The sequence below is a fragment of the Peromyscus californicus genome, unplaced genomic scaffold (assembly GCF_007827085.1).
Source record: "Peromyscus californicus insignis strain IS unplaced genomic scaffold, ASM782708v3 Scaffold_6__1_contigs__length_162567912, whole genome shotgun sequence".
Lineage (NCBI taxonomy): Eukaryota > Metazoa > Chordata > Mammalia > Rodentia > Cricetidae > Peromyscus > Peromyscus californicus.
The window spans coordinates 31,193,849-31,218,109 of record NW_026294584.1 but is presented as its reverse complement, the minus strand read 5'-3'; the positions used below and the strand labels follow the sequence as shown (position 1 = coordinate 31,218,109).

The window sequence follows — 24,261 nt, the reverse complement described above, 5'->3', positions numbered from 1 at the left end:
ATGTACTTATGAAGTTTTCAAAGAATTTTAAATATCATAATAAATAAGTTAGACTTTGAAGGTCATGGGATCCCGTATTTTACTTTTTGCGTACATGTGTAACTCTTAAAAAATGTAAAAATCCATTCTTAACTTGACACACGCGCCGAATGTTTTTTCAACCCATCATCTGAAGGCGCAATGCACACAGGGAGACAAGAGACTAACACATAGAAGCACATGACTAATTACGCACCACAAAGAACTCAGCAGCCATGTAACTAAAAACACTGCCCTGGCAGCCAATGCTGTAGACCAGAGAGGAGAGGGAATGGGACCAGTGTGGGCTTCAGCAGCTGCAAAACCTTGTAGCAGGTCTTGACAGAAGTTGGACTATAGCAGGAAAAATTCTTGGAACAGATTATGTTTTATGTACATGTGTGTATGGCTGTCTATTTGCATGTGTACAAATGCTTGCATTCATACATAAATATAGATCTATTCCCGGGATTATAACACTCAAAATTCTATAATGGTATGGGCTTTGGAATTGGAAATGTTCAAACTTTTGCATCTGTATCATTTCCTAAGGTGAACCAGATATAAAACAGGTTGAGGCCATGTGGTTTTGGTTAGCAGCCTTCATATTGAGCATCAGTCTCAGCAAGGAGTGACAGTGATTCATACAATCGTTCCAAGTGTGGCAGATTTGGATGCTGTGAGGAGGTTTTTCTGTCCTTCTCTAAGAGAAACCAAATTGTCATGCACTGATTTTATAGAGATAGGAGAAACCAGAAGAAACAAAGCCAGTGATTACACTACATTAACCAATCAAAGGGAAGCCGCTTTTCCTGAACGCAGCAAGAGCCACGGCGTCCTTGTGGGCCTAGTAGGCTCACTTTCAATAAGGAGTAATTAATGACTGTCTTAGCGGACAACCTGAAGAGGTGAGAGATGGATGAAACGAAAGTGTTCAGTCATGCCCTGGAATATTGTTGAAGCCCATGACTATTTTCTAGTCTGTGATTCATCTAAGTGTCAATAGTTCTTATCCCTCTCTTCCATCTTTCCACTAAGGAGTGAGACTCATGTCACATTTTCTCATCTGGTTTCAGACTTGAACTACTTATCAGAAATTTCGTAAGTGGGCCAAGTACTCAAAGTCCTGAGCCCCAATCCAAATCTTTCCTTTCAACTGGGCCTATCCAGTTCAGGAGAGGGGTTCCCCTGCCTAACGTGTGCTTCATGCCTGTGAAGCGGTGCTTAGTGAGGGGAATCCCGGGCCCATAAAGGGTACTTATAAAGACATTTATTCCTCTTTTCATTTATCTGTGCATCGTTTTAAATGTGAAACTGTGATTGGTGTCTAGCAGTGAAAACCTGTGAGTTTCAAAGGCAAATGTCAAGAGAGGGTACCACTGTGACTATCACTACTTGAACAATATCTGCTAGATGTCCCAAGTTCCTCCCCCAGCAGTATCACTCATTCTGGGAATGTGTCAGAAGGTCCAAAGGAGCAGTGATGTCCACCCTCTGATGCCTCTTAATGGATTTAACTCTCCTTTCCCGATTTCAGTTAGCTACCAAGTGCAGTCATTTCTGTATACCCACCTTCCTTATCTTTATCTGTTCATCTCCTTTCATTTTTTTCCCTCTTTAAGTCATCGTGTTCCCAAAGTGGCTGGGACACACATGTGCATTGGCAGTGTCTATGAGTGTAAGGAGGAAATATCGGCTGGGAGAAATCGAATTTTCTAGTTTCTTCTCAGAGTTAATTTAAATCTTCAAAAACCACTACTCTATAAATTAGTTATTAGAGATTTGAGGGGAAGGATGAAAGGTAGTTGTAAGGATTTGGTCCTTATTTACGTCCTTTAATTACATCATCAGCCTTCGCCGGCTTTCCAGCCTAAAAAAGCGGTTGGGCCCTCTGTGGGCTCTCTCTGTCCCCTCTCCTTTGCGCTCCTTCCCCCCGTCAGTTCCCCTCTCTCCCTCTCCCCCCTTCTCTCTCTCTCTCTCTCTCTCTCTCTCTCTCTCTCTCTTTCTGTCTTTCTCTGTCTCTACCCCCCCCCCCCCCAATAAAGCTCTAAAAAGGTAACCATGGCTATGATTCTTTTAATCAGCACGCTCCTCCGCGGGCATGGCCGCCGCGGGCGGTGACCAGCCACGAGGGGCAGCTCGGCGGCATAACCAACAGTAGTTTACAGGAAATGGTCTTTTTACTAAGAAACATTTAATAGCCAAATTTGAAACATGGATATGTGTTATAATTATTTGTTTGATAAGTATGTATTTTGTTCAAGCTGTTGTATTAAGTACCAGATATAAGGAGCTAGAATCCATAGTCCATATCAAGAAAATAAGAGTATGAATGGCAAATATATCACTGTGCATGTGGTAAGAGATGTGGTTGAAGTGGGTAACAAACGTCACCATAGTACTCAGAAAATTTCAGACAATAGAAGGGAGAGGGAATGGGCGGGAAGATAAGACTGGTTTCTGGGAAAGAAAATGTCTAAGGTGAGAGTTAAAAAGGAATGGAGAAGAAATGTGAGTTTGACAAAACGTTGTTGAAGGAAATCTGAGGCTGACCATGGAATGGTCTTAGAAGGCGGGGCTAGGAGGGAGACTGACAGGCCCTCTCAGCCACAACAGCAATGGTAGGCTGGGTAGAGGGCAGAGTTCAGCAATGTGCCTGAGCCACTTTGCACCAGCTCACGGAGCCGTTTGTGCAGTTTCCCTCCCAGTTTTAGTCAATGACCAAACCTGTTTCAGTGGTAACTTGGCCCAGGCACTTTGGGATACTGAAATGCCAGAAAGTGGCCAGCAGAGTAAGTCAGGTTTCTACTGTCTTCTACCAAGAGTTAGTTCTTAATTGGCATACTAACTACACATGAGGGAAACCAGGACCCAAGCAAGGAACTCCGTGAACATTATCCTAATGAATGCAGACTTTACTCTGTGCTACTGAGGGCCCTCGGCACGTTCCTAGGGTTGCAGCTATAAAAACATGCTGATTTCTAGAAAGATTACCACATCATTGGCACTGTGGAGACAGATTCACTAGAGATGAGGACAGATCAGGGTGATCTAATTTTATCTTATTGGCATCATTTTTAACACACTAACAAAAAAAACCTGATAGAAGCAATAACATTTTCTATTTCTGCTTTATGAATACATAGAAAGGGAGAAATTAAAGATTTTTAAACTATGCATTTACTAGGAATGAATCCAGATTTTATTTTGAAGATGGAATAGGAGACTGTTCATGAAGAAGGCTGAGGCAGGCCAAATGGCTCCTTGGAAATATTAAATTTCTTGATTAAATAGGTGTTGTTTGCATCCACACTAGCAGCTGGGTAAGGTGCTTAAGGAATCCTTAAGCAAGGCTGGGCTGCAGCAGGAGAATGTCAACATGGGTTAATGAATGAGAGAGGTTGTGTAAATGATTACTTAATCCCAGCGAGGGCTTCCTGAGCCACTGGGGAGCTGGGTTGAGGTTGATAGACAAGAATAAGGTTAGAAGGAAACAGAGCATTAAGCAAACAATAGTTCAATTTATTTTGTGATTTGCCTGTAGCTCAGAGTATAAAAATAAATGCCTCACCAAAGCAAGAAAAGTGAAATGAAGCTATCCTGTCATCGTTATTAAAGTAATTATTCACTCATTCACTGGAATGGAGATTTTATTATATAATCACAGACAAAATAGAAAGTTTAACTGTTTCTTAACTATTTCTTGAACCTCTAACACATAGAGCCTTAAATAAAGTTCTAGGAGTTACATCGGATGCTTCCTAGGGCCAAAAATGCAAGGAAATCTTTAATACGAAAGCAGCATTTATTTATGAAAATGGAGGTGTTCACTTTGCAAATAGTTCCCAGTCCTTCTCTTTGTGAGCTGATGTGCTTTTTTCACAGCATCTCAAGTCACCTGACAGCCATGGCTTTCACCTTGCTTAGCCCAGATCCCATGAAAATTGGGAGGTTTGTTTTTCATTTTTCAATGAGGAACTTGCTTTTTAGTAGGTGGGAAAATTGTCACAATTTGCTGTAATGTGACACCACCTGTAAGGCTGGAATATGTTTAAGTTCTCTTTGTATCTGTCACCAACTTAAAACTTAAACTTTTGACTTTTAAACATCTATTACGAGTTTCATCTGCTATCATTAAACTACCTCTTACATATCACGGTTTTCAAATCCCGATGGATATTCCTAGCATTGGGACAGTAAGAGAATTGAAATTGCATGCTATGTGCCCAACTCTACCTGGAGTCACCACTTTTATAATACTTATACTTAAAACAGCCTGAGCTTAGTTGAGAGTAAGAAACAGTGCTATTTTTTTCCCACAGTGTCTCTGGATAAATCCAATGTAATTTTTTTTTCAAAGTAAAAATATTTCTCAATTCCTCTTACTAATATAGTTACTGCTTCTTGTTTACCATGATGGTGGAGCCACAAATTAGTTTCTACTTAATAAATTATCAGATGTATTCCATCCCTCTGTAAACTCTCCATAATAATTCAAGTTGCTAATTACCAGGATTACCTAATGTGACCCAAGGTTCACCTCTATTATGCCACTTTAGGACATTTCTAGGGACTCAGACTGTCTCATATTGTTGAAAATATGAAGAAAATAGTTTCACTTTCCTATTATCATTTTCCAAACTGTGTATATTTCTTCCATCCATTGCTCTTATAAACAGTCTATTCCACTCAAGACTCTGGTCACTTTACTGGAAAACAGATAGTCCTCTGCCTGTAATTACAGGCTGCAGGAAGGGGCAAGCCAGTGACCTCCCTGACTTGTAGGCACAGGACCAAGCTCCGAAGATTAAACGCCTCCTATTCCCTTGGCAAAGGCCGCTTCTTTGTTGGTCAAACAAAAGTGAACAAACAAGCGTAGAAAAAGGTGAGCGTTCCTTTGGATCCCTCAGACACATTTTCACACCTGCGCTTCAAACCTTCACGGCTTGTGCAGACGATGAAAACAGCACTGTTTACGATGTATTCATAAAAAAAACCCCAACTTGCTCAAGAGCGTATACTCCCGTGATTCACATGGTCTTTCTTTACGGTTTAAATACATAGATCTATTTTGGAGACTTCTAAGATCAAATCAACACTGGCTGTTGTCTATAATCTACGATGCAGACGCTTGGTGGTTAAGCATGGCGAAAGCCTCCCTTCTGAAGCCTTACCTCATTTAGATACCTGCACGATTAAATACGTATCAGCAGATGAAGGTGACTGACGTGACAGAGAAAGGCTTATTGTGCGTGCAGCGAAGATGAAGGAATTGGCAACACAAAGATGGCCCTGGGTGAAGAGCACACACTGGGGCACTCAGGAGGGGCTCATGAGATGGGCATGAGTCCTGGGAGGACATTCAGGAGGGGCTCATGGGATGGGCATGAGTCCTGGGAGGATATTCAGGAGGGGCTCATGGGATGGGCATGAGTCCTGGGAGGATATTCAGGAGGGGCTCATGGGATGGGCATGAGTCCTGGGAGCACTTGGCTCCCACTTGGCCTCTCAGCCACATGATCCTCATGAGCAGGAAACACACTAAAAAGGGATGTAATTGTGGAGGGTACACTAGGCAGATCCAGAAGGACAATGTGACTTGGGCCACCTCAGCATCACATTCCCTCAGATTCTATTAATGTTTAGAATGCTGAGCGCTTCAAAAGGACTTATTTCTGTGTTCTCCGAGTTGCATGATTCTTCGTCACGGGACTCATGAGTAATGGGAGAACTCTTTTCATGTGCAGAAGAAATGTCTCCACGAATACTGAGTGTTGACACAAGAGAGGCAGGGAGCCAAGGAGGAAATAATGCAGCCCAGTAGAAAACATATCAATTCCCAAAGAAGCTGATGGGGTGCTAGGCTATGAGAGGCAGGGAGTGAGCACAGCCGAAACCGTATCTCTAGCTTCCAGCCATGCACACATTACCTCCTCCATACTAAGTTTTACTAAAACACATCGGCAATTTTGTATAACAGAATATATTTTATAAAGTTAAACTCTCAGCAACAGGGCACTACACCTTCTGATATTTTTGTTAAGTGCAAAATAATGTGCTTTCACGACCACTTTAAAAAGTTAAAGTTAAATGGAGCAGTTTATGCTTCACCCAGAAAGGCTACAAAATAGATCATGTTTATTAACATATTAGACACTTGGCATATGTTTGCCCCAAACTAAATATATTAAAGATATAATGCTTTTTCTACAGTTTCAAGCTTCATGTAAAAGTTAACTGTTATCACTCCAGACAAGCCTTTTAAGATTAAACTATCAAACTGAGATGTTGCCTGTCATTTCTATTCACAGATTACGTCATATTTCATCAATTCGAGGACATCCTGTCTACTTGAGTGACTTGGCCATTTTCTGTCATCTCCACGAATCCATTGCTGCATGGAGGTGAGTGTCACGTACAGCTGGTTCCCCACTTCCCCACATCAGAACTGGCATCAATCAGTAACTACTGGGCTTCCTATTGAAGCCTGGTTGCATAATAAATCCTTTCCCTCTGACTCTTGCTGAAAACAGTGTTCACAAGTATCTGCTCACTTTGTGCCCTAAATAAAACAGCTAGGCTCCCTGGCACTTAGCTTAAACCAATAAGACGAAAGAACAAGCTCGCAACGTAATTAGCTGAAAATAAATGGAAAATATTGCACATTGTATTGTCAAGATAATTTTTAGAGACATTCATTTTTGCTATTGACTGCCACCGCATTAGTGCTTGTAACCTGTTTAGTGCATTAGCACTGAACACTATTGATTCCCTCAGAGCCGGTGGGCCAGTTCAGTCCTGCTTTGTCCCCAAATCCTGAGTGCCCCTTCACTTTCGCTGCTAGCAGGCTGCCTGTGAGATGCTGATTGTTAATCAGATATTTTAAATGCAAACTATCTGTGGAAAATTGAACATTCAAATGTACACTTTCCTGGTCTGCAGACCTACATTCAAATGTACACTTTCCTGGTCTGCAGACCTACATTCAAATGTACACTTTCCTGGTCTGCAGACCTACATTCAAATGTACACTTTCCTGGTCTGCAGACCTACATTCTAGGCCTTCATGAATCATCTATGTATTCTGTGAGGACAACACAACAAACTGAATTTCCATAAAGCAGGTCTACAACAGAATGCCTTCCAAACCCAGACTGACCTCAACTCATGCTTCTACCTAGAGTGCAATCTAAAGTGTCATCTACCATTTCATGTTCTCTGACTGATGAACATTTCGACAATATAACCGAATAAGAGAGGTGAAGCATAGAAATACATCTTTTTTTTATAACTATATGATTTATAAACCATCTTTTCTCCCATGTGAACGTAGAGAATGGCTAAAACAAACCTTTATTCTATGTTAGCATGCACTAGTTAGACATTTCCCTTTCCTGTTCCTTCTGAAAGACGGGCAAAGTCCCCAAGTGTCTGTGTACACACACTTCTTTTGCTTGGCATTAGCCTAGGTCCCAGGTTAAGTGCAGTAAATTGCTTCCCCAAGGTAGAGCCTGGCTTTTAGAATAGGAAGTCAATATTGCTCAGCCGGTGATTCATATGCAAATGAACCCTCCTGGAACATTTTAGTTCGAAAAAATAAATAATTAGCAGACTGGAATGCATCTAGGATCCTAGAATCACTTATCATATTCATGCTTGAAAAAAAAAAAGCCAAGGGAGTTTTATGTCATCAAGAGTAAGTAGCCAAGCCTTTGGTTTCATTGCCCTGATACTTTGGAGCCCTCCATGGGCACTGGGGATGTGACTTACAGCACATACCTGGGCACTTGGTCATTCTGTGTACACTAATCAGTATTTGTGCCAATGTACAGATAAATACCAGCAGAAATTCCTGGTGAATCCTCTCTAAATTCTGGCAGATCCTTGTTTTTCTTGTTTGAAAGAGGAGATAAGAATACAGGGAGGGCTGGCCACTGATAAGACAGAAGTCTGGAGGAAGGGTGCAAAACCCAAAATTTGAAATATTATAGTAAGTTAAAAAAAATATGTTGTTACTCAACAGGTTATCATCCTCATCAACATGCGGGGTTCCGCATGCTTCCAGTAATCTCTGACTGTGGAATGTGGGAATGGAAACATCACATCTTGGTGGTGCCTTGGCTTCAGAATTTTACCTTTTTCACAAGTCGCCTTTAAAATCCATTTCTTTTCCTGTTAGATTTATTTTCCAATACAGCAATACAGCAATTTCCCCAAATGAATCACCATGTAGGGATCAGCAACTTAACACAGTCATGCCCTGCTTTAAAAGACACCAGGGACAGGAAGCACTCTTAAAATGCAGGGGAGCGTGGTTAACCTCAGCTACCCCACATGTGGCAGACACTGTTACTCACATCCTGAGTCAGTACCATCCACAGGTAAAGGCTACCTGTCTTGCTGGCCAGAGTTCCAACTTGAACTGTGTCCTTTTGCTTTTGGTTTATGAAAGCTTATGCTGTGACATTTTAAAGTCTTTTCTGGGATGGGCTTGGGAACAGACATGTGATGGTTTAAGGGGGTTAGCAGGGAGATTCGGAAAAGGTAAGAGGCACTAATGGCTCATTTCTTCTTTTAAAAAACACCCCCAGGGTGTGCCCGATGAACTCAGAGAATATTATGAAATTCTGGAAAGAAATTAATTTTAAGTTTCTCTTAAAAAATGCACTGTGCCATTCTGTATGCAATGGATAGGAGGGAGAATTCAAATAAGTCAGGAAGCAGCAGCTTGCTGAGTCTGGAAGAGAATAGAGCCAAGAGCTACGGAAAAGAATCAAGTGAAAAATTAGTACAGTTTTAGTTCAACTTTTTTTTTAAAGTAAAGTACATCGAATCCTTGCCCCTCAAGGATTTTCTTTCTTAAAAGATTTGCTTTGGTAGCAATTACATTTGATGTAGAGCCAAGACATTTAATGTTTAAGTTTGGAGCACTGTCTAATATCAAGAATGAAGAATCCTCAGTAACAGTACATATAGGGTAACATTCCCTAATTCCTGAGCACAGGAAGTAAAAAAAAACAACTTCATAATCTGACTTTACATTTTTCAACCCTAATACAAAATGCATTCTCTTGAGAGCACCACACAGTCTAAATGAGTCATGGCAAACCAATCAAATGACATGGATGTTATTTCTAATGCTGACTCCACATTTACAATTTGAATAGTGTGGGAGATTATAGATACACGGCCTATAGAGAGTTATAAATCTCTGTTTATTTTATTAAATATTACAAGACATGCCCTGAGGAGGACGGATCAATAATGGACCTTGTGGTTTCCTGATGGAATGCTGCAATTATTTTCTTCCATTACAACTTAAATGTAACTCAATTTTACCCATCTATCATCTTTATGATAGTGATAAGAAACATCACTGAATGTTTGTTTTCCTGCCCATGCCTAATTCCTTGTTTGCATCTTTGGATTTTTGTTCTTATTGAAAGCTGTTGTAATTACTTTCCTTTCTCCCTCTGACCGCTTGCTGAGGTGGCCCTTTAACTCTGGCACTCAAGAACGGAGATGGAAAATTACTACCTTTAGTTTCCTTTATTTTGGGAAGCAGTTGGCTACTCTTTGGAGTACAAGTGATATTTGAGAAACAAGGAGGCTCAATAAAAACAACCTACGCAGTTGACTTCTTCTGGAGCTGTATTGTCTCATTCTTAATGCAAAGCTTGACTTCAAGGGCATACGCAGGATATTCTGCTGTGCCAAGGCCAGTTTAAAGTTTAAGTCAGAGCACGAAGAAGATTTTCTTGAGTGTAATGCAACTGCATCCAGTTGCTGTCTCCCCCAGTGTCATTTGCTTAGACATTAACTAAGCTCTATGGACTTTGGTCACTCATAACATATAGCAAGGGAGGTGAAGACTCTCATGAGGAACAGAACCACAATAAGCCTTTTTAAAAGGAAACAAACTGATCACTTGAATTTGGCTCTCTTTATCTAAGCATTTTATGGTAATAGCTGTCTTTTAATAAGTCAAGACTGTTGAGTATTACTGTATTTGTCCATATGATAGGTTCTACATGAGGCCAGACTGCCTAGAGAATGTAAATAATGTTCTCAAGTTCACCAGGTAGAAACAGTGGGGTCAAGGCCTGAACCTAGATCTTGGACCTATGCTGTGGGATGTTCTGTATGCTATGAATGTGTTGCTCTGATTGGTTGATAAATAAAAACCTGATTGGCCAGTAGCCAGACAGGAAGTATAGGCGGGATAAATGGACAAGAAGAACTCTGGGAAGAAGAAGGCTGAGTCAGGAGATGCCAGCCCACCGTCCAGGGAGCAGCATGTAATGGCACACAGGTAGAGCCACGGAACACATGGCTGCATATAGTTGAACAGAAATGGGCTGAGTTTAAATGTAAGAGCTAGTCAGTAGTTAGCCTGAGCTAATGGCAGATCAGTTTTAATTAATATAAGCTTCTGAGTGATTATTTTATTACAGACCTAAGGCTCCCTTCCTTCATTAGGCTATACTGGTTCCCAAGGAGCTATTTTATAGTCACCTTATTGTGACAGGTGGATTAAAGAATCATTGCATGTTCTGTGAACACCTGCAAAGTAAGTTATGCTACTTGCATGTTGCAGGTGAAACCCAGCTCGCAAGAAGTTAAGCAGCAGGGTGGAAGTCACACAAGTGCTCTGTAGACCAGGCCTTTTGCCCCAGAGTGCCTGGTACCAAGCATCACTTTTTGCCTGCAGTTGATTCATACTCATTATTAAGATGACCAAGATGTCACTGAATATATCAACCACATTTGGGACAGGACCCCATGCCCAGGAGTAGTTGGCCAATACAAAACAGACTCTATGTTATATTTATTTATCTATTATTTATTTGTGTGTGTGTGACTTTTGCCTTGTTCTGGTATATTTTATCTATTGTTTTTCAATTTTATTTTTTGTTTCCCAATTTTGTTTTTCTTGAGGAAGAGAAAGCTGGGGCAGAGAACGTGAGGTTAGGTGAGTAGGAAGTGGGGAGGATCTGGAAGGAGTCGGGGGAGGGAAAATAATATGATCAAAATACATTGTATGAAAACAATTTTAATAAAAAAAACTAAAAAAATGATGACCAAGATGTTGGGGAAATATTTACTACAAGTTTACTTTTTCAAATGTTTACACAGTAGAGTGCAGCTTTGGTAATGGGACCAAAGGAAAGAGTGCAATGCATTAACACTACCTTACATAAAGAACCTTGCCTATCTCAACAGCCATTAGAAACCTTTTCTAAAATGGAGTATTTCAAGTCTCCAAGTAAAATACATAGTATAGCTACAGAATAAGATTGCTGATGATTTGGGGATTTTAGATAGTTTTTCTATTCGACACTGATTTGCATTTGCAGTAATTGTCTCAGTGTGTCCATAAACTATTTTTTTCCTGGACTTTCAAGTTAATAAGTTCCTTATGTATGATTGGTGGAGAGTCTAGCAATTTGAAGCGGATTAAGGGATTTATAATGCTGTTTATCTCCAAATAGAAGGAAGAGGGTTTTTTTCCCTCCTAAAGTTGGGTCATTACAAAGTTTCCATATTATAAGGGCATTTTCTCAATGATTTTATTTTGCTCAATAATACCTAACGTAATATGCATTAGCATAAAACAACTTGAGTCCATACTGAATTGAGATGTTTATAAAGGTTCACTAATGAATGGGTAAAAAACAGCAGGAGAGATATTTTAAATGAATTTGAAATTATTGTGGATATGCAAACTAATAGAATTCATAGTTAGATGTCACTGTAAATAAACCCTTTAAGAGCCACATTCAAACTCAACAGAAAAAAAAATGTGTGCATTGTGAAAATCAAGACTATATTCTTAGCCCTGGCTGTCTTGGAACTCATGCTGTAGACCAGGCCAGCCTGGAACTCAGATATCTGACTGCCTCTGCCTCTGGAGTGCTGGGATTAAAGGCGTGCACCACCACAGTCTGGCCTAAGATTATATTCTTATAGAAGATCTATTATAACAAACAACACTAGTATTCCATGGATGGGCACCTGCAGCTTAGTATAAGCTCCCAGAAACTGAATTATATGTAGAGACAAGCTCTGAAGCACAAATAAGGCATGGGTGAAAATGATGTGCCCTCAGAATTATCAGATGACTCAGAGGGGCTTTCCTGTTGCAGATGTGAGAAGATGCCGGTAAAGACTGTGTGACTAGATACAATCATGAAATGTGAGGAGAGAGAAAGCAACAGAGCTTGATCATCAATAAGGCCTGAAACATCCGCTGTATCCCTGAACAGAAGGTGGTCCTTCCTGATACCAGAAGAAATACATTTTATATATGGAGGGGAGTTAGGAGGGCAAAAAGCCTCTCTGATGGACCTTATCACACACACGGAGGACTGCACAGGAGCCTAGGTAGAAAGGTACCACCACAGCATCCTTCAGCTCGTCCAAAGAACACCCAAGTCTGTCCATACATGTATTAGAGCTATTAATAGCAAAACTACCCAATGTGTGCCTAGTCTTGAAACTTCATGCTAAAAACAAAGACTTGATTCCAAGACATCATTAAAAGAGTCACCTAATATCTGGCCAAGTTAATCAGCCAAGACAAAACAGTCATCTTATTTCTTAGAGCCTTCCTAACTGCTCAAGCCCTGTAAACCGTTTTCTTCATGCTGCCATCGTTGTAGGGCAAGGCTGGGAAATGACTCTATGCTGATGATCGGAACACTTTCTGTGGGCCAGGTATGTGAAAACAGAGCATGTGTAGTCTCGGTTTCAGAAGAATTTAAACATTAGTAAGCAGAGAAGATAAACCGGCAAATAAAGAATGGAGCTTCGCAGGTATTTGTCTTTATGGAATTGGGCCAGTGCGAAACTTGGCTTCCCTTGCAAGGAGACTGTTGGCAAGTTACATCTTGTTTCCCACAAGAATTTTTGAGATGGGAGTGATAATGGTTTCAGGTGTGGCTTTGGGGGCATTTTTCCTGCGTGATAAAACTAGGCTGCATTTGATTGGATAATCTTGCCTCTTTGTTCCCCTTGGAACACTAAAAACGTCAAAGCGGGTAAGACACAGTTCAGAAGGTTTTGAGTCTTTCTAAAATGAGTAAGAACATTTATAACTGGGAGGCTGACATGTACAAAATAAAACATCGAGATAAGATGCCAGCGTGCTCCTGCAAAGTCAACTGTCTTTTTAACTTTCCAACAGGACGAAGTGCAAGCATCAGGGTCCTGTGCCCTGGAAGCCTGAAGGAACTCCCCAAAGGCTCTTTAAACCTACGTTGCTCAGCAAGTTTGCTGGATGCAGGGAACGTGTTTTCTCTAAGATGCTCTGAGTATCACACTTGCACTTTTGAATCCCAGGTTTCGGAAAGCCCTCCAGTTGTCTTCCATCCTTTTATAGTATTTATAGTATTTTCTATTGAAGAAAAGGGCGGCCTGATGAAGGATTCCGTTGTGTCTTACAGAGTTCACAATGTATATTAAACACTTGAGGGGGCAATACGTCTTAGTTGGGACTGGCATGTGCGTGTTATGCGTATGTATATTAAACATGCAAGGGGGTAATATGTCTTAGCTGAGACTGGCGTGTGCATGTTATGTGTTTTATCAGACTTTGGAGGGAAAAGGAGGGACATTTTGTCTTTGTTTTAGCAAAGGATGTATTTTCTGAGTTCTATAAAACAGTTAAGTAATTTTCCAAATAGGGGAGTATCCCAGGCATCCCATCAAGAGCCACCCAGATGTTCTTGAATGCATATACCCTGGGTACACTGCAGTAGAATTATATACTTTCTCTTATCAAGTACATATTGAATGTTCTTCCTAGTTGCAGTTATAACCTTTATTTCTTAGAGTGAAAACTGCTCGGACAAGACACACTTTTCCAAAGTCCAAATGTCGTTAGACAGGATTCAAAGTGACACTATCTGCTCAGTTACGGTCACTGAGGGTTGAGGTGTTAGGTGGTACTATGCTATATGTGCAAATCTACGCTCAATGGACTCCTTAGTTTGGTGTTCTTCCTCTGTCACTAAAGGATCAAATGACTAGCAGAAAAAAATTCTCTACTTACAGATGGCAAGTTCTGCTTTATTTAAATAAAAACACCAACAATTTTCCTATGCTTTCCTGTGAAAACACCATTTTTAGTGATCATCAATCCAAAACAAAAAGTGTTGTGCAGGAAAGCAAATCTGTGTTAAAATTATTTTTTCTTTTAGTTATAGTGTGTGTGTGTATATGTGTGTGTGTGTGTGTGTGTGTGTGTGTGTGTGTGTGTGTGTGTGTGTACATGCATGCGCGTGCTCATGGGTGCAAAAATTTTTTGTGTGGGCACATGGAGGTCAGAAGTGGGTGTTACTTCTGTGACACTTGGGTGTCACTCCTTGGTACCTGTGTGTTTTTATTTATTTATTTGAGACAAGGTCTTTCTCATTGGCCTGGAGAATGCCAATTAGGCGAAACTGGCTGATCGGTGTGCCCAAGGCATTTCTGTTATCAGTACTGGGGTTACAAGCATGTACCACAACACCTGTTTTCTTCACATGGTTCTTGGAATGGAACTCAACTCCCCATGCTTACACAATAAACAGCTACCTCCCCAGCCCCACATAAATTTCATAAGATACTATTTTAATCATTAATGAAGATCAATTTCCTAATTTTCTTACAAAGAATTTGTAAATATTTTGAATACAAATCATTTACTAAGCACAGAAAAGCCTGGATATCCTTTCTTTAGACTGGCATCTATTCTGCTTTCTACCTAATCTTATGTAGGAAGCCTATATGACTTACCCTATTGAAACAGTGCTCATGGTTGGGTCCATAAAAATGCTGGAGACATCTCACATTGTTTTTGTTGACAATCTTGTTGAAGAACTCATTGACATATTTGATGGGGAACGCACAAACTGCCGATCGATTCATGGGTTCAGCAGAATCTGGCTTGCTTTGTGCAAAGACGCCATAGAGAATGTCATCATTTGGGCTGGCTCCTATTTGCTTAGCAAGATTGGCCCCAGGCTTACTGACATATGCAGCTTGGAGGATATTAAACACTTCCTCCCTTGTGGATCTCTTTCTCCTTTTTTCTGTGAGAATACACTCCAGAGGCATTTCCATGTAGGAGTGCAACCCAGAATCTACAGAACAGAATCTGATTATTCTTGTGTGAAAAGTTTGAGCATCTAGGGTTTCCTTTTGGACAGTCAGAAAGTAAATAAAATGGTTGCTTTCGAAGGCATGTATGTACTTTATGGGGTAGGAATCTCGGAATTCAGGTAAGACATCAATATAGGACTGGTCCGTCAAAAACTTAAAACCATCTAGGGTTTCCTTCAGCCGTCTCACTGATATCGAATGCAATGAATGATCAGGAAAGTAGGTAGAATTTATCGTATTTCCCACAAAGAAATTGATGAACCGGTCCTTTTCAGACAGGAGGACTTTGGATCCCAGGGCACTCACTACACAGTCAGGACACTGGCCGGACTCTTCATCCACATGTGGGGAGAACATGCAGTGAACCTCGGACTGTATGTCAGCAGTATTATCAGGTGGAAGGACATGCCGCTGGCAGGTCCCTCTGTTGACGCTGCCACAGCTAATGAGTTGATCGTCGTAGTACGTATCAAGAAGCAGAGCCATGTTGATGTTGTCTTTCCAAACGCCTCCTGATGAATTGGCTTTGCTGCTGCAGTCCTGACAGGGAGAACAATCTGGGTGTTCCAACACCGGTCCAGTCTTGTACTCAGACACCTTCTGAAGGTCTTTGTCATTTAAAACATAAATGTAGTTTGTGGCTCCAAGGTAAATATGATGCCCATGAAGAATGACGTTCTGGATGGGGGTTTCTGAGGTGAAGTTGGGCAGCTGATACTTCATGTTCATGTTCATCTCGGACTTCACGAGGGCCTCCTTGCACTCCCCATGGCTTCTCTGCACCAAGGTCAACAGCAGCACCAGAATGCCAGGTGACAGCACGGTGGGAGCCTTCATTGTGAGAAGTTGATCTGCCAAGATACATTCAGGCAAGAGCTCTTTAGTCGTCATTAGAAACCAAGAAGAAAAATGGAAGGCCTCCTCCAGCTTTGCTGGCAGAAATAACATTTCCTAATTGGAATTTTTACATAGAATGGAAACAAAAACTGCTAGCTAGCTTCACATAAAGATGCATTGTAGGGCTGGACATGACTCCACATAGTTTAATTTTAGAAGTCAAGCCACGAACGAGTAATTTTCAAGGACCATTATGTGATGCAAACAATGTTCTGTGTTGAGGCCCAATGCAGTAACTGAGAGACATTCAGCAGCTGGATAAGAAACATAGCACATTCTTTCTTAGCCCCTTGCTGGTGGCTTAATGTGGTTTCATATCTGTGGCTAATGACTAGGTTGATACTTAAACTTTCTTGGTTAGTCAAGTAAAGGAACTGTGGTTCAGATTCATTTATTCTAGAAATCACAGCAGGCATTGTTTCCTTGGGAGCATGTAGAATTACGAGGCTAAATTTAGCTTCCTTTTGGAAGAAAACAATCATAAATCCTAGAAGTGCGCGCGTGCGCGCGCGATCACATGCTGTTTATAGGATTTTGTGTGCAAGGAAAAGGTATGGCTATAATTTGGCTATAGTTAACCTATTGTTTCACACAGACAAATGCTTAATGCAAGATCACTAGGACTTCGAAAAACAGCAGGCTGAAATGTGTAAAGTAAAATTTAATCTTCAGAACTAAAGTTTTAGAGCTTTTACTCAGGGGAAAAAAAAACAACATATTGTTCATTATCAAGTCAAAAAGCTCTTTAGTACAAAGAACATTATTTTAGCATTCTGTGGTATACACACGGACTAATGTTTCTCCCAGGAAGTGTGACTGGCTTGTTATTCAGTTTTTTAAAGTATAAGGGGCACAGGTTAAAGTCATGCGAATTCTACCGATAATAGCTATGTGCAGCGGTAGGGTATTGTTTTGCAAAAGAGACTTAGAATGAAGCAAACTAAATACCTATCACTGTGTTTTCTGTCAGGGTTGAAGGATGCTTAAAACCACAGTTGGCATTACAGTGATGGTAAAGTCTAACTTTGGATCCATGAAACCACACCCAAAGTCACCAAGCAACTAATATGTGCATGGCTCTGTCCTTACACTACGGAAAATGGAAAATGGGCCATGGTTCCTGCCTTTCAGTGAACCTAAAAACGGTTAGTAAGTAACACACAGACACTGATGACTACACCTTCTGTCATTACAACACCCCATATGGCACAGCCCCCCCAAACTACCAGTATCAGGAAAGGGAGAGATAGCTTCTGTATGGGATCATGGTATGTGAAATAGGCACACATTCATTATGCTGTTAGGTCCAGAAGGAGGACAGCATCTGTCTGACTCATTACTGTAATCCAAGATTTGGGTGCTGAGGAGCCTAGAACACAGCTGGAATTAAGCAAATAAATATTGAAGCTGTGTGTGAAGGAAAAGATAAGCAGTAGGTTCAAAAACAAGAACTTGAGTCCATACTTTTTGATTTTGGGTCTATTAAATTTCTAAAAATTGGGAGCTTTAAAGAAATGGTTGACCAGCAACTATGATGGCCTTCAATGAAGTGAAGGAGGGCCAGAAGCAAGATGGTGGCCCCAAGAACAGAAAGAGGGAGTGAGAGGCACAGTTCAGTAAGTAAGATTTGACACCTGGCTGGATGGAATAAAGGGGAGGTAAAGACGACTGGAGTCGTCTGGGCAGACGGAGAAGGAGTTCCAACAGCGTGGCGGGAGCAACAGGAAGTTGGCTAGAAGATGCGGTTTTTCAGCATGCTGAGTTTAGTTAAGTGATGGGAACCGAGGAAGGTTCTACAATAGGAATGGCTGGAAGGGTTCACATCACTTATCGGGAAGCAGGTGCTTGGATTATGTGACAAATGAAATTCTGAGCAGAAAGAACATCCATGCCAAGGAACAGAGTAAATAATGAAAGGCTTCTGAGGAAAGCTGCCCTTATGGATGAGAGGCATGACTGGTCCAGGTGAGACACATCTGCTTTAAGTGACACAGTAGCGAGTGGAATCAGGAAGGAATGCAAATTCGAAACTCGGGGTACTTGGTACTTCGTTTAGAATAACAGAAATAAACTGCACATATATGCATAGAAGGGAGAGTTAAAACCTAGGCCGGTATGCTTGTGGTGGGACTGGAAGAAAAAGAGGTGGCCAATGAATTAAATCTGGGAGAATACCTGCATTAAAAGAACTAAGGGAAGAGTCAAGAAGGCATTGAGACATCAAGAGCCAGCATTGTTTCAGTGCTAGAGAAGCCAGGCAAGGGTCTCCAGAAGAACTTAGTCCACATGGGAAAGAACTATTTGTTGACCTTCAAAAGAGTTGTTTCAATAGATTTAACAGTAGTCTTCAATACTATTAAGGTGAAAGGGAATGTGTGTTTTGAGGCAGTGGAACGTTCATCCAAGCGAGAACAGTAGTTCTCGAAGGTACCAGCAGTTGCTTGGAGTTCGTTGTTAAATTAAAAGGGTGTATGCTCCTTTGCAAGACTTTCTCTTCTACTCACACTGATTTGGTACCTACAAAGACACAGTGCTCTCCTCTGGAAAGCTCATAGTTCATTAGTCGAGGCAACGAGTTAACAGAGAGCTGTGTGAGTAGACAGGAAGCCAGACCGCAAATGAGGCTAGATTCAGTCCTCAAGGAGGACAGTGAACGAAGATTCCTCACAGACACACTAATTTTGTGTGAAGCAGAGAAGCAGTGGAGAGCACATGGCGTGGGCAGGACAGTGGCAAGTACTAGAGTCTGAGAAGTGGGTGATGGGCACAAGTGAGAGGCAAAGCTGATGATGCAATATTCCAAACAGGTATTTCTAAGATTCCCGGAACAGAAGAGAGGTCATGTTCTCTGATACAGCCAGAGTGGAGAAGTCACATGACAGTACAGGAACGGCGAGAGGTTCAGAACATGATACCTCTACGTTCTAAAAGTAAATCAGAGTGCACAGACATGGGTTTCAAGTCATGGATAGAGAGGAGGAACTAGGGACTTCAGCTGGATGAAGAGGTTCAAAATAACTAAAGCAGAGCCTGCAAACTGAGATCAGTAAGAAATTAATGAAAGGGTCCCTTTGAGCCCCAGGGTTTCTTTAAGGTAAGATACGATCAACATTCTGTGGCCTCCGCTTTACACTCATGAGAGAAACCTGGCACAGACAGTTGAGGACACAGTAGTCTTCAGGGTCCACATGAAGGGATCTGGCTGAGGATATAGGCTTTGGGGTGATGTACAGCAAAGCTAGAAAATCACAGTTGTACTGGAGAGCAAAGGAAAGTTTCAATAAGAAATTGCTGAAAGAGGTACAAGCCATATAACAATAAGAACAACAATAACATGCATTGTGTGCTTACCACATGCTGGGCATTCTGCTAAACCGCCTGATTTCTCTCCACAAACATCCTGTGAAGAAGGAAGCATGGTTAGCATCCTCTTCTGAACAAGCACGCTTGTCAGGAGTCAGCCAGTGTGACTTCAGTTCCCCGCCTAACAGACAGCAGCCCACCCTGAGATGCTTCATTAACACTGAAGCAGCTTCCTACACAGAGAGGTCATAGCGGAGCAGACGTTTCACCATCACATTTCCGACCCCAGCTCTTCCCTGTCTAGTCATGTGACTTAAGGCCATCCATCCACCTCTGTGCCCACAGTTTGATACTCTCATGTGATTGCTCCTAAGTATCAAATAGAGGGGCTGTTTTGAAGACATATGACCATTTTAGAGTACATATAAAGACTGGGAATTGAACTTGCTTTTTTAATGTATAATTCTCATTGTTTTGAAATATACTCGAACATATTTGGTGCCAAGTAGAGAAAGAAGAAGAAATGAGAAGGAAGAATTAGGGATAAATTGTCTTATCAGTCCAGAGCATATTATATGAAAAATTAAATGTTTTCTCAACTTAACATATATCAGTATATCTTCCAAGATTGGGAGCACTATTTCTGCATTTTCTCCAAAAAATACAATATGAGGGAAATAAGTGAATACATTTTTCCAAAAGGAAGGCCAAACAACATTATAATTCGTTTGCCTCCAAGTTGATGCCCATTAAAACAGTACTGAGTGTGCATGGCTTATAGTTTTTCTCTTGTGAAAGAAACTTCAAAATGATCTTTATTTTATTTTTACAATCTGAGGGATTACATAATGTTTTAGAAATAAGAATAATGTTCTAAGGTTGATATATATGTCACTCACTGTACTAAGGCTGAACTAGCTAGAATTGAGCAAATGTACAAACAAGCTTTTTGTTATCTCACTTGATGGGACAGCAAAGCAAAAGAAAACCAGAAGAGAAGAAGGATGTAATTAATCATTTAATACACACCGTTTTCTTAACCATTCCAGCTCATTAAGACTAGTCTCTGTTTACAAAGGTGTGTGTTGGTGAGACCAGAGTGCCAAGTGCAGACTCTGGTGCCAGGTGCACAACCACATATTCTGGTCAGGTGCATTGTGGGACCCGCCTCCTTTGTGAAGACGGCTCTGTAAATTCAATGATGAATGCATGTTAGTGCAGTGCCTGGCCTGTGGTAGGTGAACAGATGTTCTCTATTACCATTGTTTATTCAAAATCTTAGAAAACATAGATCGGCATCTATAATGTGCCAGATACCAAGAAGAAGGCTGAAGATTCAAAGGTGACTAAATTATTTTCTAACTGTTAGTGAGAACAGAAACTAGTAGAAAAGACAGACAACCACACACCAGTTTAAACTCAAGGCAAGAAGTTCAAAGAAGGGAAATATAGCCTGGTGATGGAGTTACATGGCCTTGACAATCAATTATGGTCCTTTCCTCATTAAGCATTCATAATTGTGAGAAGCAGAACCTAGCTTCAGTTGTGGCACTGAAGCTAAGTTATGTGACCCCAAACAAGTCACTCAATTTCTTTGGCTTCAGCAACTTTCTAGCTTGTAAAGTGAATTTTGAACAGTGGCATGCTAGGGTCCTCTGGTACTGGCTTAGGACACCTATTTTGTCCGTCTCTTCCTAGCTTATATTTCAGTGACCTTACCTTGACAGCCCAAAATCAGCACGATGGGAGTGCTACATCATAGGAATTGGCAAATACTGCAAATTAGAGCTTTGCCTCCCACACAAAAAAACGGTTATTAAATATTTACTGGCATTCCTGAACTGAACCAGTGAACTCCAAAGTATGTTCTGACTGTGACAATTCTGATCTCAGTGATAACTTTTCTACAGTTACCTGTCACACCAGTGCCATCAACTTTCATATGTTACTCTTGCTTCCCCAGCTCTATGCCAGAAATTTTAAGTTTTATAATGGCAGTGACTTCAGAAATACTCCTTTCCCATATATTTTTGCCTTGCTCCATTTTTCCTGTGATGTGTGTGAATCATACTTTCAACATAGAATGTCTTTTCCACCATTTCTGCTCCTTTTTTTCTCTTTGAAATAGTGCTAGACATTTAACAGATTTTTTTTTAACTAAATGGAACATATAAAGATGATTCAAACAGACTGACTAATTCATTCTCTTGAACTGTGCACATAGCAGATAAAACTGAATCACCTATAAAGCATTTCTTGATTTCTCTGCAGTTGGTAATAAGTATATGCTCACTGAGCAAACATTTCCTGTAAGTGAGCACCTCCGTGCCATCTCGGTCATTAAACCTGTGGCATTTAGGAGTCTTTCTATTAGAGACGGCCTGTTAGCTATGAATTCAGGCTCATAACCGTCCCATCTGCCATTCAACTCTCCTCTCCACCTATCTGCTTTGAGCTTTCTCATGAAAATATCTTGTGTTGGTCATATCATTCCTCCCAAATCTAGCAATATGGTGGGTTTTCAGGTATTTGTTGAGTGGCATCTGTGCCACTCAAAAATTCAACCAGCAACAAAAGCACAGGGTTGCATTCAAAGACTGATTCCTCAGGAAAGATCACAGCAGGTGTAATGGGACACTTCTTAAAGAGGAAGACTTTGTAAACTTTCACACAATTAACTTCACTTTAGGATCTGATTCTTCTCAGAAGTCACAATGATATACAACTATGTTGAAAGCACTTTCTAGCTTACAAGATAAACTCAGTTATATTTTTCTAACTATAATCATAAGGTAAATGTTATTCTCATTTTTTTTCAGATGACATATGTGTTTGAAGAGAATGAAATGTTAGCTAAATGTACACAAGAAATCAAGGTCTCAGGGAGGGAGAGGGAACTGTAGTTTTATGTAAAATAAAAAAAAACTTTTAAAGAAAAAAGAAAAAAGGAAAACAAGGTTTCCTCAATATTTTAATTTTTAAAATATATGATGTTTATTTGGACTGTTTCTAAGTAGCTGCATTTCTAGGGAAAGGGCTTTATTCAGAAGACGCAGTCCCTAAATGAACCCTTATTTGTACCTGCGCAGCACCTCTTATTTCTTCCTCGGGCAGCTCTTTGGAAAACTCTCTCTGCCTCACCTCCTGAGATTGCCTATCAATCATGCTGCCCACTTCTCACTGCAGGGCGAGTCTGCTCAGCAGACAGGCTTTTCACCGAGCTCCTGTCTTCTGAGCCAGTGCTCAGTCAGGGTGAACACACGACCAGAGCAAGGACAACCATATGGATGCTGGCAGCGAACCACTCATGTTCAGAGGTTCCAAACACACAGATGATACCACCTTGATATCACGTCTACTCTGTGGGCAGAGCCAGCCCGAGTTGAAGCTGGTGCTATGGGCAGAAGAGGGGAAGGTTCTCACTATCGTTGGGGTATCTCCAACCACCATATTTTAGGCTTAAAGGAGCCAATGAAATTGTGTCTTTCCTTCTTCCTTATGGTGAGCATTTTCATAATGATTCCTTTACTCCTTGCAAATCACAAACAAATAATATCCAGGAAAAAATATACGGACGTTTGAGTTCATACACAAGGTCAAGTGCATAAAAACAACTTTACATGAAATAGAGAAGATCAGGCATGTTCAGGGTGGTATGGCCCTACCATAGACTACATAAAATATTCAAATAAGTGGGACAGAATGGTTTCTTTGTGTTTTTGAACAATTACTTGTAAATATCTCATTTGACACCTGGGGACATATTCATTACCTGAGATTTCTGAGGTGGCATACTGTTTTCTTTTTTCCCTACTATGTATTTCTGAAGTCTATTAGAATGTGTAGCCTGAACTCAAGATGAAAATAATGTATCTAAATGATGAGTTAACATATAAAACTGTAAAAGATTTCAACAATACATTTAAGTGTATAAAGGGAGTTTATAATTCTGGAAAATGGCTGAGATGCCACATTAAGGAAGCTAACCCATAAAAACAGTCACTGTCACGTATAAGGGAGCTTGCAAGAATGACATTCTAAGTAAAATTCTTAGCCCTCTCTAAATTTACATTCTTTCCATTTCCTTTAAAAGTAGGACTATAAGAGCTGAGGTGACTCAGTAGGTAAAGTGCTTGACACGCATGTGTGAGGACCTTAGGGGATCCCCAGAGCTCACATAAAGTGATGAGGTAACATCATCTGTAATTACCAGAGCTTCTGCTGTAAGATAGGAGGTGGAAACAGGAGAATATTCAGAAGTGGGTGACCAGCTAGCCTGGGATACACAATGATGAACAACAGGAGATTCTATTTCAAAGAACTTGGAAGATTAGGACCGACTCCAAGGTTGACTTCCAACCTCTGAATGAGCACCATGCATGTGCCCACTCTGCCAGATTGGAAAAGGTAGGATCATAATAATCAAGTTATAGCAACAAGATTCCAATAAGAAGTTTCTGATGACATTTCAAGGGCTGGATTTGTAAACAGTCACAGTACATGGTGTTACACAATAGTGAACAGATATTTGTGAGCATCTATTACATGACAAACAGTTGTCTAGGTACTGAGAACTTCTGTTGATTTGAAGACAGCAAGATAAACTCTATACCATAAGCCTGTAGCCTAAATTGAAACATAAATGAAACCAGAGAACTGTTAAGAAAACAAAGTTTACAATTCTTTTTCTGGATTTTTTCACTATGCTTCGATATTAACCATAGTCTCTATAATGATAAAGACAATATACCATATCACAAACCCTTTCCAGTGCAGTCAGATCCTTCTTTTCTTCCTTCCTTCCTTCCTTCCCCTCCCTGCCTACCCTTTCCTTTCCTCCCTTCTTCTCCCTCTTTCTTTTACTTTTTTCATTCCTCCTCACCCTCACCCTGAAGAGGT

General features: G+C 40.7%; 1 protein-coding gene across 3 annotated transcripts in view; it reads right to left on the bottom strand.

Annotated features, from left to right (window-relative positions):
• The window catches only part of Met (MET proto-oncogene, receptor tyrosine kinase), a 109,562-nt gene that overhangs the window by 65,197 nt on the left and 20,104 nt on the right, over positions 1-24,261 (bottom strand). The window contains exons 2-3 of one of the 3 annotated variants that reach the window (XM_052719702.1): positions 19,411-19,459; positions 14,797-16,013 (exon numbers count right to left, since the gene is read on the bottom strand). The exons of 1 other annotated variant lie outside the window; for it this stretch is intronic. In XM_052719702.1, coding sequence (XP_052575662.1) covers positions 14,797-15,999 — 1,203 coding nt within the window. In that variant the 5' untranslated portion in view covers positions 16,000-16,013; positions 19,411-19,459. The remainder of the gene's footprint in view (positions 1-14,796; positions 16,014-19,410; positions 19,460-24,261) is intronic. One more of the 3 variants, XM_052719703.1, reaches the window with a different exon arrangement.